General features: G+C 41.6%; 1 protein-coding gene across 2 annotated transcripts in view; it reads right to left on the bottom strand.

Annotated features, from left to right (window-relative positions):
- Positions 1 to 14,481, bottom strand: part of LOC126336418 (synaptotagmin-15-like) — a 680,000-nt gene that overhangs the window by 58,323 nt on the left and 607,196 nt on the right. For both annotated transcript variants that reach the window (XM_050000110.1, XM_050000111.1), the window contains exon 7: positions 8,634 to 8,727. In XM_050000110.1, the coding sequence (XP_049856067.1) occupies positions 8,634 to 8,727 (94 nt within the window). The remainder of the gene's footprint in view (positions 1 to 8,633; positions 8,728 to 14,481) is intronic.

The raw sequence follows: 14,481 nt of genomic DNA, 5'->3' as shown, positions 1-14,481 counted from the left end.
CCACAAAATAGTGCCGCGAGGATTCGGCTTCCGGCAGCCATAAGGTCGGCGCCAGAGATGCACAAGTCATTTCTTCCGGCTTCGAGAGCTTCTCCTACCCTTAGGACGCTCTCGAAGTCCATCGTAGGCACTGACGCAGCAGCGTTCAGGCTCTCAAATGGTTCAAATGGCTCTGAGTACTGTGGGACTTAACATCTGTGGTCATCAGTCCCCTAGAACTTAGAACAACTTAAACCTAACTAACCTAAGGACATCACACACATCCATGCCCGAGGCAGGATTCGAAACTGCGACCGTAGCAGCAGCATTCAGCATTCAGCATTCGTCGTGTTCCCTTTGGTACAATCCCACTGTATCCAGGATAGACTCTTCTGTACATATGCTGATGTTATTCAGGACTGCTTCATCGGACTTAGAACATTTTCCTTGCGGGTGTATTTGTCTACGAAGATTCTAAAGGTGTTGCTTTGACAGGTTCTGTAATTACCATACTGTCAAGGCTCCATACCTGGGAATCACTGTAATTGTAGTTTTATTATTATGGTCTAAGCAGACGTTTCTTGCCTTTTTCAATAAACTTTTGTAAACTTTGTCACTGTGTCGCTGTGAGCGACAGATCAAGGAATATCAAAGAAAACATAAATCTGGGTGGCCTGTCGTGGATGTGAATCACCGTCCTCCCGAAACTATCTGTCGATTTATTTGTGTTGTATTTGGTACACTATGTCAAATTCTGAAGGTGGCAGGGGTAAAATACAGAGAGAAAAAGGCTATTTACAATTTGTACAGAAACCAAGTGGCAATTATAAGAGTCGAGGGGCATGAAAGAGCGGCAGTGGTTGGGAAGGGAGTGAGACAAAGTTGTAGCCCATCCTCGATGTTATTCAATCTGTATATTGAGCAAGCAGTAAAGGAAACAAAAGAAAAACTCGGAGTACGAATTAAAATCCATGTCAGAGACAGCAAAGGATCTGTAAGAGCAGCTGAACAGAATTGATAGTGTTTTGAAAGGAGGATGTAAGATGAACATGAACAAAAGCGAAACCAGAACAATGGAACGTAGTCGAAAGAAATCGGGTGATTCTGAGGGAACTAGATTAGGAAATGAGACTCTTGAAGTAGTAAATGAGTTTTTCTATTTGGGGAGCAAAATAACTGATGATGGTCGAAGTAGAGAGGATATAAAATGTAGACTGGCAATGGCAAGGAAACCGTTTTTGAAGAAGAGAAATTTGTTAACATCGAGTATAGATTTAAGTGTCAGGTAGTCGTTTCTGAGAGTATTTGTATGGAGTTAGCCATGTATGAAAGGGAAACGTGGACGATAAATAGTTTATACAAGAAGAGAATAGAAGCTTTGGAAATGTGGTGCTACAGAAGAATGCTGAAGATTAGATGGGTAGATCACATAACTAATGGGGAGGTACTGAACAGAATTGGAGAGAAGAGGAGTTTGTGACACAACTTGACTAGAAGAAGGGATCAGTTGGTATGGAATATTCTGAGGCATCAAGGGAACACCAATTTAGTATTGGAGGGCAGGGTGGAGGGTAAAAATCGTGGAGGGAGACCAAGAGATGAATACACTAAACAGCTTGAGAAGGATGTAGGTTGCAGTAGGTACTGGGAGATGAAGTAGCTTGCACAGTATAGAGTAGCATGGAGAGCTGCATCAAACCAGTCTCTGGACTGAAGACCACAACAAAAACAACAATGGAGAGCTTATGTATGTTTGTCGGATGGTCCAGATGAACAGAAAACTGTACATCGGATTAATGAAAATTGGTGTTGGTCGTAGATTTTGCTTCGTGTGTAGTTTCAGTTTTAGTCGTGACTAATAACAAATTCAAATGACGCACTCCGTTTATGTTAAACAGCTCCAAATTACTAGCGTGATGACGAGAGAATATTAAGGGTTGTCCTCTAAATATACTATGTAAGTTATTCTAGATGTGTACGATTGCTCTGGAACAGGCCAGGATTCGTCGCGTTATGCCCTGGAGCGGTTTAATCGGAGGCTGAAAGTGCGCAAAGTTACATCACAATGTTTCATCCGCTATTAAGTCCGTCTTGTACAGCTTGTCTTGGCATCTTCTGTCTGGAAGGAATTTGGACGTAAGAGGCAGCTGCACGATGCGTTGTTGTCCTGCGACAAACGTCAAATCTCCGACCCGTGTCTCACGGAAAGCCTTCATGGTGATCTATTCGTGAAGGGAATCTTTAAGTTTTCAAGGACTTCTGGTGCTCTTCTGTACTACATACCGTTAACAGGTTTTATCCTGTTTCTTCTTTCCTCTGTGTTTAACAATACAACGATGACATACACTCTCTGCACAAACTTGCCACAATCACTTTCCCTTTCTGTAAAGCAGTTACATTTAGACATGCCCCTTGCACTGTTGCTTCAACTTACGGTGACAGAGCTTCAGCGATCTAGTTTCTCACAATTTAAAAGCCCCACTACCAAGGCAGCATATCATCACACTCATCGCGACTCCACAGCCCAGACGACGTGAAGGAAGAAAGCGATAGCCGAAAAAGATACATCAACCATCACAAGACTTCGAAATTCCCAAAGTCCGACATATAACTCTACAACGGCTGATGTCCCAGAACCCAGTATGGCAAGATATGAATAATTATCGTAAATTCAAGAAGAAAAAAAAAACTTTGTGTTCTGCCTTACGAGAGGTCTTGTCATGGGGGAAGCCTCGTCAGAGAGGTCCACCGCATCAACTTCATTGAAGTGATTCCAGTGGTAGTTTCCCCGTTGCCTTCGACTGATGATGAAATGGTAATGAGGACAACACAACACCCAGGCCCTGAGCGTAGAAAATCTCCGGTGCAGCCGGGAATCGAACCTGGGCCCCTTGGCGTGACAGTACGCCACGCTGACCACTCAGCTATCGGAGCGAACTCAAGAAGAAAAATAGTTTAAAATACGGAAGTATCAAACCGTTAATGATCCAGGTATGACAGATCCCGCTGATTTAATCTAGACGGGTTCATTTTGAACAGGAAAATGTGGACTAGATTCTAGTAACCAACGATAAATGGGGTAAAAGTGCCAGCCGAGACTCATCAGCTTTCTCGCATGTGAACAGACGAGCATGGAACATCTGGTCAAAGAATGCCCTTCCTGGAAAGTTACTTTGTTAATGTCAGTCAGCACGTGCTCGGTACTATTCCTCAACTAGCTGCAAATGCTTGAGGTAGCTTAGTGATCGAAGCCCTCAATATTCTACTCGTACTTTTGAACTTCCTTTTAATTTGAAATAATCTGTTGTTCTTGTATATACTTAAATAAAAGTGCCTAAAACTACGTCAGCAGGAGTCAAATACCAAGAATTGTATCAAGCATGAGACGGATTAAAATTCAACAATAAAAAATATTAACAAGAGTAACTTCAACATGGCCTACACAGTTGCACCTGTGGTCTAGACGTGGCGTCTTTGATTAATAATTAAGAACGTCCTCGGTCCAAGGTTAGAATCCTGCGACAGTTCAAATTTTTAATAAAAATCATGTGCAATGACAGCAAAGACTTCCAGCATAAGAAGTCACGTCCATTCTGCCAACGGCCTCGTCATAGAGGGCTGAGGAGCGGACACAGATTCAGGGCACTCTTTTGTCCTTGGGTTGGGAAACTGCCCCTAAAGGCGAAGGAATCAGCAATGATCAACGGCATGAGAATGCAGGAGGCAATGAAAACCACTGCATTAAAGACATATGTGTGTTTACAGGGCATGTGGCCTGTAACGGAAAAAGAGTTGTGATAATCTCTTAATTGGCAAAATATTACGGAATAGTCCTCCTCTCGGATCTCTAGAATGGAACTGACCATGAGAAAAAGATTGAATCATCAAGGAAAGAATAACGTCCTGCGAATCGGGTCGTCGAATGTCAGAAGTCTGAACTTCTTAGGGAAACCAGAAAATCAGAAAATGGGAATGCTAAGTCTCAATTTAGATATTGTGAAGTGACCCCCAAAATATCTAAACTGAGTCTTAGCAATTGAAAGAAGACAAGTATTTCAGTCAAATTAATATAGGGTAATATCAACTGCAGTAGAAAACGGTATAACAGAAGTAGAATTGGTTATGAATAGGAAGATAGGGTAGAGGGTGTGTAACAGTGAACAGTTCAGTGCTAGGGTTGTTCTCATCAGAATTGACAGCAAACCAACACCGACGACTATAATACAGGTATATATGCCGACGTCACGAACAGAACATGAAGAGATAGAGAAAGTATATGAGGATGTTTAATGGCTAATACAGTAAGTTAAGGGAGACGGAAATCTAATAGTGATGGGGGACTGGAATGCGGCTGTAAGGCAAGGAGCAGAGGAAACAGTTACGTGAGAATATGGGCATGATAGTAGGAACGAGAGAAAGGAAAGAGTAATTGAGTTCTGCAGTAAATTTCAGATAGTAACAGTGGACAATCTGTTCAATATTTACAGGAGCAGGAGGTATATTCAGAAGAACCAGGGAGATACGGGAAATGTCAGTTAGTTTACATCATGGTCAGGCAGAGATTCAGAAATCAGACACTGGCCTGTAAGGCTTATTCAGGAGAATATGCAAACAAGTGCCATAGGAACATCTAAGGAATGAAGAGATACGCTTGAAGTTCTCTAAGGCTATAGACAGTGGGGTAAGAAATCGTTCAGTAGGCAGTAGGCAGTGGGCAGTTGGAAAGAAAAACATAGGCACGAGGAAAGTAACTGTGAAGAAACCATGAATAACAGAAGAAATACTTCAGCTGATCGAAGAAAGAAAGTAGTAAAGAAACAAGAAATTCAGGTATATAGAATTACAATTCAGTTAGAAAAAAAGAGAGTAAAGGGAAGCTGAAGCGAAATGGCTGCAAGAAAAATTGGAAGAAGTCGAAAAGGAAATAATTGTCGGAAGGATTCACTCAGCATAAGTGAAAATAATCTTCATTGAAATTAAAATCAAGGATGGTACCATTAAAAGTTCAAAGAGAATTGCATAGTTAAATGCAGAGAGAGCGGATAGGTGTAAAGAGTAAACTGAAGTGCTCTACGGGGAGGCATACATGTCTGGTGACGACATAGAAGAAGAAATTGGAGTCGACAGGGAAGAGATGGTGGATCTAGTATTAGAATCAGAATTTAAAAGAGCTCCGGATGACTTAAAATCAAATAAGGCAGATGGAACAGATAACATTACATCTGAATTTCTAAAATGATTTGGGAAGTGGTAAAGAAACGACTGTTCACGTTTGTGTGTAAAATGTCTGAGTCTGGCGATATACTGTCTGACTTCCGGAAAAATATCATCCACACAATTCCGAAAACTGCAACTGCAACGCCTGACAAGTGCAAGAATTATAGCGCATTCAGCTCAACAGCTCATGAATCCAAATCGTTGCCAAGAATAATCTACAAAAGACTGGAAAAGGAAACTGAGAATGTATTAGATGAAGATCAATCTGTGTTTAGGAAAGACAAAGGCACGAGAGAGGAGGTTTTGACATTGCAGCTGATGGTGGAAGCAAGACTAAAGAAAAAGCAGGACACATTCATAGTATCTGTCGACCTGTACGAAGCGTTCGACACTGTGAAACAGTGCAAGATGTTTGAAATTCTGAAGAAAATAGGAGTACGTTATCAGGGGATACGGTTAATATACAACATGTACAGGAGCCAAGCTAGTGTAATAAGACCAAGAACGAAGTGGTCGGATTGAAAAGGGTGTAAGGGATGTGGTCTTTCGCCCCTAATGTTCAGTCTATACTTTGCAGATGTGAAAGGTCTCTGTAGGATTCCTTTCATGTTAATTTTTTAAAACTGTTGTCATTTACGGCACACATTCCACTTCTAAATTTACTGTGGTGTTTCTGACTATCTGGGAGGAGACTGAGCAGTGGAATGTGTTACTTTTACACATAATCAAGAACGATCTGTCACACTACTACACTTTGAAATACAGTTTATACGTAATTCATGTCACACAGTCTCATACGGAACCTACATCCGCTTTCTTTTATATACTGTGTATGATAAGATACTGTCATCCCCCTTCCCTTCTGTGTGAGAGGATGAATGAGCAAATGTATTTCTAGTTGCATGCTTGATGGTAGCAGACAAGCCTGTCTGCTAGAGAACAGTAGGACCAATGTCGGAACAGGTAGCTACGTTTTCTAAAGGCAGAGAGGTTTCTATTCTTAGTATGGTCCTGTCTGTCCCTTGTCATGTTGGTATAGGAAGCTGCCTATCTGGTCACTTCCGTTTGTATCTATTAAGCACCCTCGGTAGGGGCCCACATCAGTCGGTCTGCGGCGAGCGTTTGAAGTGGTAAGATGACCAGCTAAGCGCGTCCCTGCTATGTCCGTAGGACAATTGATTTCCTAAGTTCAGCCTTACTGAAAATTTAATAACCTTTATTTCTGGTTTAGATCTAAAATATCTAATATTATCTTAAATTGCAACGCAGTGTAATTCGAGTGCGAAGTTCAGGATGTCTTCCAGTAGTTGCTTTGTCATTACTTTGTGAGTAAAGTGGAACCACGTGTGGGTGATCCGTAACTCTAACTAAGATCATCAGTCTTAAATGCGAATGTGCGTGAGATTATAACGTCTCGTCTTGACAATATTTTTCAATATAGCAACTTTTCTTTATGTTCAACCCACGTGGGGTGTACTTTGTGAGACCAGTACCACGTGCTTATACAATTGCTTGACCCATCAGGTTAATAGTAAGACGATAGTAACCAGTTCGAGGTTTTTGTTTTGTAATTTTTGTTTCGATGTAATTTATTTTAATTATGAAAATTATTATGGAGTTACACTCTTTGTGTAAACCAAGTTAACCACGTGAAGCATGCAGCGTAATCATCAAAGTCTCACTCAGCTATTGTTTTCGGGAAGATTTCACAGACAGTTGGTATGAATTTAGTTTACCAGTGTGTGATAATTTCATGACGGACAGGATTGCGCTTCGAAAGTAACTTCTTTGGGTGAAAATTGAATCGGTTGGTTGTGGTTAATTTCCTCTTGCATATGTCTCAACGTTCTTCGTGTGTTATTTTATGAATGCAGTCTCCGAATCTCGGCTCCATTTTTGATGTGTTCCGTCAGATTACAAACGCACAATTTCACAGTCCTAAACAAGGCACCAGTTTAGTTATGAATCAAGTTTAATATACTGAAATTTTAACGGAACCATGATCAGTGTTAAAATAAATGTCGAAATATAAACTGATTTATGTATTTTTATGTAAATTGTCTTTTCATACATATATCATCGGTTATCGTAAGATGACTACTAAAATATTATAAATAATGTTAGTATGGTTGTGAATTTGGTAAGCTAGCCTGGATACCTGATAAAAAACAGTTGGTCATTAATGCAAAGGTTAACTTCTCCAGATAGCTCACAGCTTTTAATCCGCTTTTATTGTCTTGAAATTCAGCACCGTTTTCAGAACAAATTAATGCATCAACATTATAGATGCAATGATGGAAATAAAGGAAAGTCTCAAGAGTGTGATTAAAATTCATGATGATATTCGCTGATGACATTGCCATCCTTAGTGAAGAAGAGATACAAGATCTGTTGACTGAAATGTTCGATTTCATGAGAACAGAGTATGGATTGAAAGTAAACAAAAGAAAGAGGAAAGTAATGAGAAGCAGTATAAATGAGAAAAGCGAGACACTTAATGCGAGCATTGATGGTCAGGAAGTAGAAGAAGATAAGGAATTCTGTAAAGTAGGCTGTAAAGTAACTCATGTCGGATGGAGCACGGAGGACATCAAAAGCAGGCTATCAATGGCAAAAAGAGCATTCCTGGCCAAGAGAAATCTATTAGGTTCAAACATTGGTCTTAATTTGAGCAACAAATTTCTGAGAATGTCCGTTTGGAGCGCAGTATTTTATGGTAGTGAAACATGGACTGTGGGAAAAATGGAACTGAAGAGGATCGAAGCATTTGCGATGTGATGCTAGAGACCAATGTTGAACATCAGGCGGACTGAGGAGGTAAGGAATGGACAGGTTCTGCACGGAACCGGAGAGGAAAGGAATGCACGGAAAATATTGATAAGAAGTGCCTCTACTCTTCAGCTAGTAGACGCATGTTACTAGTTCTCTTCGTGGCATACTTGCGCTCTGTGAGATCCGATGACATGCTTTATTTTTAGTGTCACATAGATACAAATTTCTCAACTAACACACTGCACATTGTAGAATCCAATGTAAAATGTACGATGTTTTTATAAGCATTATAATAAGTCTCTAAAGTAGAGAGCTACTACTTTTAAATCATGTATTTTAAATGGTGTTTAAGTGCACAACACGAACATGCATTAGATAGAGTCAACGACTCCCACATTGGATATAGGTAATGAGATTCTACATTTAATACTTTCTTAAAAAAACGGTTTTAAATCTGTAGAAACCATGGTCAAGGCTTAATAAACCTGTATTTTAACTGGCTGGCTGTTACTTCCAGTCTGCCGAACCTATTGCATGCACAGTTCCTGAAGCGCTGCCATGTTCAAAATCATACAAGAATAATCTTTCCAAACGAGGTGCCATAGAAGAATGCTGACGTTTATTTGAGTAGATCTTGTAACTGAGGTTTCGAGCCATTGACTTACCTGAAAGACAAACGTCTCGTCGAAGTATGGATTGCAGGTCTTTTTCTTCTGCTTGGACTGCAGACATCGCCGCTCGTCAGGCAGCAAATGCAGTCTACAAAAAATAAGACGAGAACGCTGAAAATGTACCAGTTACGACCTCTAAGAGCTATCTTTTCAAGAGACAGGAAATTTTCATTTTTAAGAAAAGAAGCTGATGAGATATTAATGAATAATTCTACAAAAGATTGCAGGCCTTAAAATAATTAGACTATGTAACAAGTAAGCATTATCGCCTCAAAATTTGGTTACTGAAGCCGCTAATATGTGGTGAATAAGTTTAAGTAAGTTTCGTCGTATTATTCAACAATTTTAAGTTGTCTGCTGTTTAGTTAGATGGAACGTGTTATAGAGTTAATTTTGTTGTTCATTACATACATTGTAAGTGACGAACTGAAACTATAATTTTAATTGTACTTTTTGTAGGTGTAACATGCAATCAAACGCTTTGTGAATTTGACGATTGTACCTTAAAATAGTTTTGGAGCCACTGTAGGCTCATCATCTGGTGAAAGTGTTGGTGCAAACAATGTTTTCTGCACCATGCGTAGCTAGTTATAATACCGACTGAAATTTAAGTATAAGTTACAGAAATATTTGTGTGTGTTCGCGACTTACGCGTGTTCAGTATCGAAGTTGTCAGCGCTCACACGAAAGTTAGTAGGAAAGCGTACGGTTAAAATGGCTAAAAACAACGTAAAATAAGGAGTAAGTTCCGTAGAATTTGACTCACTGTCTGCCAACCTCAATCACACCGATTCAAACAACCACAAACAATCTCGCATCACTTAATATAACGTAAAATTGGTGACAGTCTCTAAAAATTGTAATAAAAACACAAGTAATACAAGAGAAAAGCTACAATAACTACACAAGGAACTGTAACTGGCTGACCACTTACAAAAATGGAGATGATCCAACCACTCTGATAACACATTAAAAACTTCTCCCTAAAATTTTGGAGAACAAGTCGGATATTTCAAGAAACGTTAAAAAGTCGTTCCACATTCGTTTGATTGTCTGTTGAATTAGAGGGCAAATCTCTCGGGAAATGAGCTACCGATCTCTGGTCTGAAAATAAACACAATCTACTAAAATGTGGCGCACCGTGATCTGCTCGTTACAAGCATTAGACGTTGGAGGGTCCTCTCACCGGAGCAAGAAGCTGTGCCTTATACTGTTGTGTACGATGAGAAGACCAGAGAAGAGGACCACAATTCGACTGCGTCGGTGCAAGCAGGTACACCACGGGAGCGTTATGGACAGAGGTGGTATTTATGTTTCAGTATTCATACATTGACGTGATGAAAGCCATGGAATAGTGATATATATGCAGATGGCAATAATATGGCGTACACAAGGTCGGAGCTGCCATTTGAATTCAGGTAGTTCATGTGAAAAGTTTTCCGATGTCATTATGGCCGAACGACGAGAATTAACAGATTTTGAACTGGGAATGGTAGTTGGGGCTACATGCATGGGACATTCCATTTCTAATATCGTTAAGGAATTCAATATTCCGAGATCCATAGTGTGAAGAGTGTGCCGAGAATGCCACATTTCAGGCATTATCTCTCCCCATAGGTAACGCCCTTCACTTAACGATCGATGACAGCGGGGTTAGCATAGATTTGTCAGTGCTAAGAGACAGGCAACACTGCGCGAAATAACAGCAAAAATCAATGTGGGACGTACGACGAACGTATTCGTTAGTACAGTGAGGCGAAATCTGGTATTAATGGGCTGCGGCAGCAGACGTCCGACGCGAGTACTTTTACTAAAAGCACAGCACTTCTCCTGGACTCGTGACCATGTAGATTGAGCCCTAGACAACAGGAAAATCATTAGTCAGAATTTCAGTTGGCAAGAGCTGATGGTACGATTCGAGTGTGGCGCACACCCTACGAAACGGTGAACCCAATTTGTTAACAAGGTAAAATGCTGTGCGCTGTGTTTATATAGACCGAACTGGGTCCCCTGGTCCATCTGCACCGATAATTGGCTGGAAATGTTATGTTCGGCTACTTTGAGATCACTTGTAGCCATTCATGAACTAGATGTTCCCAAAGAACGACGGAATTTTTATGGACGGGAATGGACCATGTCACCGGGCCACAATAGTTCGCGAATGATTTGAAGAACATTCTGGAATATTCGAGACATGGGATATAATCGACAGGGCAGTTTGTGCACAGAATCGTTCACAGAAAACACTTCGGCGACTGTTGACGGTTATACAGGCAGCATGGCTCAATTATTCTTCAGGGGACTTCCAACGACTTATGGGTTTCATGCCACGTCGGTCTGCCGTACTTCTGCTTTCACTTCATAGTGGTGCCCACGACACGAATTTGTCTGCGTGCAGCAGCACGTGGTCCAGAAAATAGTGTTTCTGTGACACCTTCATCTGATGATAAGCCTGGTGTGGCTCAAAAACTGGTTAGCGATAAGCTATATAGTATCAGATTCAAAAAGAGATTGAGTGCATATTATTAGACCGACAATAACCACCAAATAAAATGTTAGTATAATTTTCTTAAAATATTGCTTATTATGATTTCTCTGTTTTAAGACAGCCTTAAAACTTATGTTACTAGTTTAAGGTATACACAATGAAATTAAAACGTGCTACAATCCTCCAGTTTCTAAGACGATATCCCTACACCTTCCCTTTCCTCATGGAGGATCTGAAGTATGTAAGGTATTATCTGTTTTTACCCTAATAAACAATGTCCATTTCGCTTGATGACAATAGTCGAGACAGAGCAGCTTCGAATTCGAAAGATCAGATTAACACGACCTGAAAAACAGTGTTATGACCATATACCCTTCGACAGACGATTTTTAGTGCGCAGTGGTTGGACAATAATATGGAAAGACCTTGAGAAGCGCATGGTTGAACATAAACGCAGATACCAGCAAAGCCTGCAGGTTGCGCTGTTGCATTTAACCTCAGAACGGCACCTGTGTTAGGTCTTCAACAAGTTTCAAATGCCAGGCGCGGTCAGAGCATAGTCCTATGTGGTTGTGAGCGCATTATGGAGGAGCTGAATGAAATGGAAGGCGGGCAAAATATTGGCGCTCATATGGTTGGTGCTTCCGTAACCAAGGGAGCGGAAGGGCTCTATGTTTCAACAGGCACCTTATGGATGATTTATACCACATAAAGGGAAAACGAAAGAATATCATTTGTTTAGTCACAACGTGGAGGGAAGTGTGTGTTAAGTTATTGTCTGCTACGGTCACAGGTTCGAATACTGCCTCGGGCATTGATGTGTGTGATCTCCCTAGGTTAGTTAGGTTCTAAGTGTAGGGGACTGATGACCTTAGATGTTAAGTCCCATGGTGCTTGGAGTCATTTGAAGTTATCGTGGAGGAAGGTGATTCAAGAGAACTGTAACGAAAAACATGACGACAGCTCCAAAAGTCAATGCAGAACTCAATGTCGCACTCTCGATCTCTGTCAGCACCAAACCAACACAGTGGGAGCTCCCGAACGTGGGAATCGCAGGGCGAACTGGAATTTCCAAAGCCGCTCATCAGTAATATAAATGCTCGTAAAAGGAAACGTGACGCCGAACTCATTAAACGAAGACTATGGAGCCACGTAAAAATGTCATTTTTTCGGATGAACCTTAACTACTGACCATTAAAATTACTACACCACGAAGATGGCGTGCTACAGACGTGAAATTTAACCGACAGGGAGAAGATGATGTGATATGCAAATGATTAGCTTTTGAGAGCATTCACACACGGTTGGCACCGGTGACGACACCTACAACGTGCTGACATGAGGAGTTTCCAACAGATTTCCCATACACAAACAGTAGTTGACCGGCGTTGCCTGGTGAAACGTTGATGCCTCGTGAAAGGAGGAGAACTGCGTACCATCACGTTTCCGACTTTGATAAAGATCGAGTTGTAGGCTATCGCGATTGCGGTTTATCGTACCGCGACATTGCTCCTCGCTTGGTCGAGATCCAATGACTGTTATCAGAATATGGAGTTGGTGGGTTCATGAGGGTAATAAGAAACGACGTGCTGGATCACAACGGCCTCGTATCACTAGCAGTCGAGATGACAGGCATCTTATCCGCATGCCGTGCAGCAACGTCTCGATCACTGAGTCAACAGATGGGGACGTTTGCAAGACAACAACCATCTGCACGAGCGGTTCGACGACGTTTGCAGCAGCATCGACTATCAGCTCGGAGACCATGGCTCAGGTCACCCTTGATGATGCATCACAGACAGGAGCGCCTGCGATGGTGTACTCAACAACGAACCTGGGTGGACGAATGCCAAAACGTCATTTATCCAGGTTCTGTTTACAGCATCATGATTGTCGCATCCGTGTTTGGCGAAATCACGGTGAACGCACATTGGAAGCGTGTATTTATCATCCCCATACTGGCGTATCACCCTGTGTAATGGTATGGGGTGCCATTGATTACATGTCTCGGTCACCTCTTGTTCGCATTGACGGCACTTTAAATAGTGGACGTTATATTTCAGATGTGTTACGACCCGTGTCTCTACCCTTCATTTGATCCCTGCGAAACCCTACTTTTCTGCAGGATAATGCACGACCGCATGTTGAAGGTCCGGTATGGGCCTTCCTGGATACAGAAAATGTCTGACTGCTGCCCTGGGCAGCACTCTCCCCAGATCTCTCACCAATTGAAAACGTCTGGTGAATGGTGGCTTAGCAACTGGCTCGTCACAATTTGCCAGTCACTACTCTTGATGAACTGTGGTATCGTGTTGAAGCTGCATGGCCAGATGTACCTGTACACGCCATCCAACCTCTGTTTGACTCAATGCCCAGGCGTATCAAGGCCGTTATTACGGCCAGAGGTGTTTGTTCTGAGTACTGATTTCTCAGGATCTATGCACCCAAATTGCGTGAAAATGTAATCACATGACATTTCTAGTATAATATATTTGTCCAATGAATACCTGTTTATCATCTGCAATTCTTCTTGCGATAGCACTTTTAATGGCCAGTAGTGTATTTCACACTGCTTCCAACTCCGAGTTTACGACCCTAGAGTGAAGAAAGTCGGTGGTTCACTAATGATTTGCGCAACCTAGTCGTGGTTACTCTGCAAGGTAGTTACTGGATTAGGTAACAGTTTTGTCTGATACTGTCCATCTCATGGTACAGTGTTTTTTCCATAATGGTGATGCTGCGTTCCGAGACGACAGGCCACTCTTCCACTCTGCTCGAATCGTCCAATAGTAGTATTGTGAGCACAAGGGTTAATTATCTCATCTCCCCTGGCCATCACAGTTATCAGAGCTTTACGGTACTGAGCCTTTGCTGTCTACCTTGGAGAGACTGGTGTGTGACAGCTAGCCACATCCATCGTCGTTACCTTTACTAGCCCCTTTTTTTTTGCAGCGAGAATTGTATAAGAGTCCTTTCAGAACCATGTTGTTGTTGTGGTCTTCAGTCCCGACACTGGTTTGATGCAGTTCTCCATGCTACTCTATCCTGTGCAAGCTTCTTCATCTTCCAGTACCTACTGCAACCTACATCCTTCTCAAGCTGTTTAGTGCATTCATCTCTTGGTCTCCCTCTACGATAATTACCCTCCACGCGGCCCTCCAATACTAAATTGGTGATCCCTTGATGCCTCAGAACATGTCCTACCAACCGATCCCTTCTTCTGGTCAAGTTGGGCCATAAACTCTTCTTCTCCCCAATTCTTTTCATTACCTCCTCATTAGTTATGTGATCTACCCATCTGATCTTCAGCATTCTTCTGTAGCACCACATTTCGAAAGCTTCTATTCTCTTCTT

The sequence above is a fragment of the Schistocerca gregaria genome, chromosome 2 (genome assembly GCF_023897955.1).
Source record: "Schistocerca gregaria isolate iqSchGreg1 chromosome 2, iqSchGreg1.2, whole genome shotgun sequence".
NCBI lineage: Eukaryota > Metazoa > Arthropoda > Insecta > Orthoptera > Acrididae > Schistocerca > Schistocerca gregaria.
Note: the sequence above shows the minus strand (reverse complement) of the source record. Positions and strands in the feature narration are given on the sequence as shown.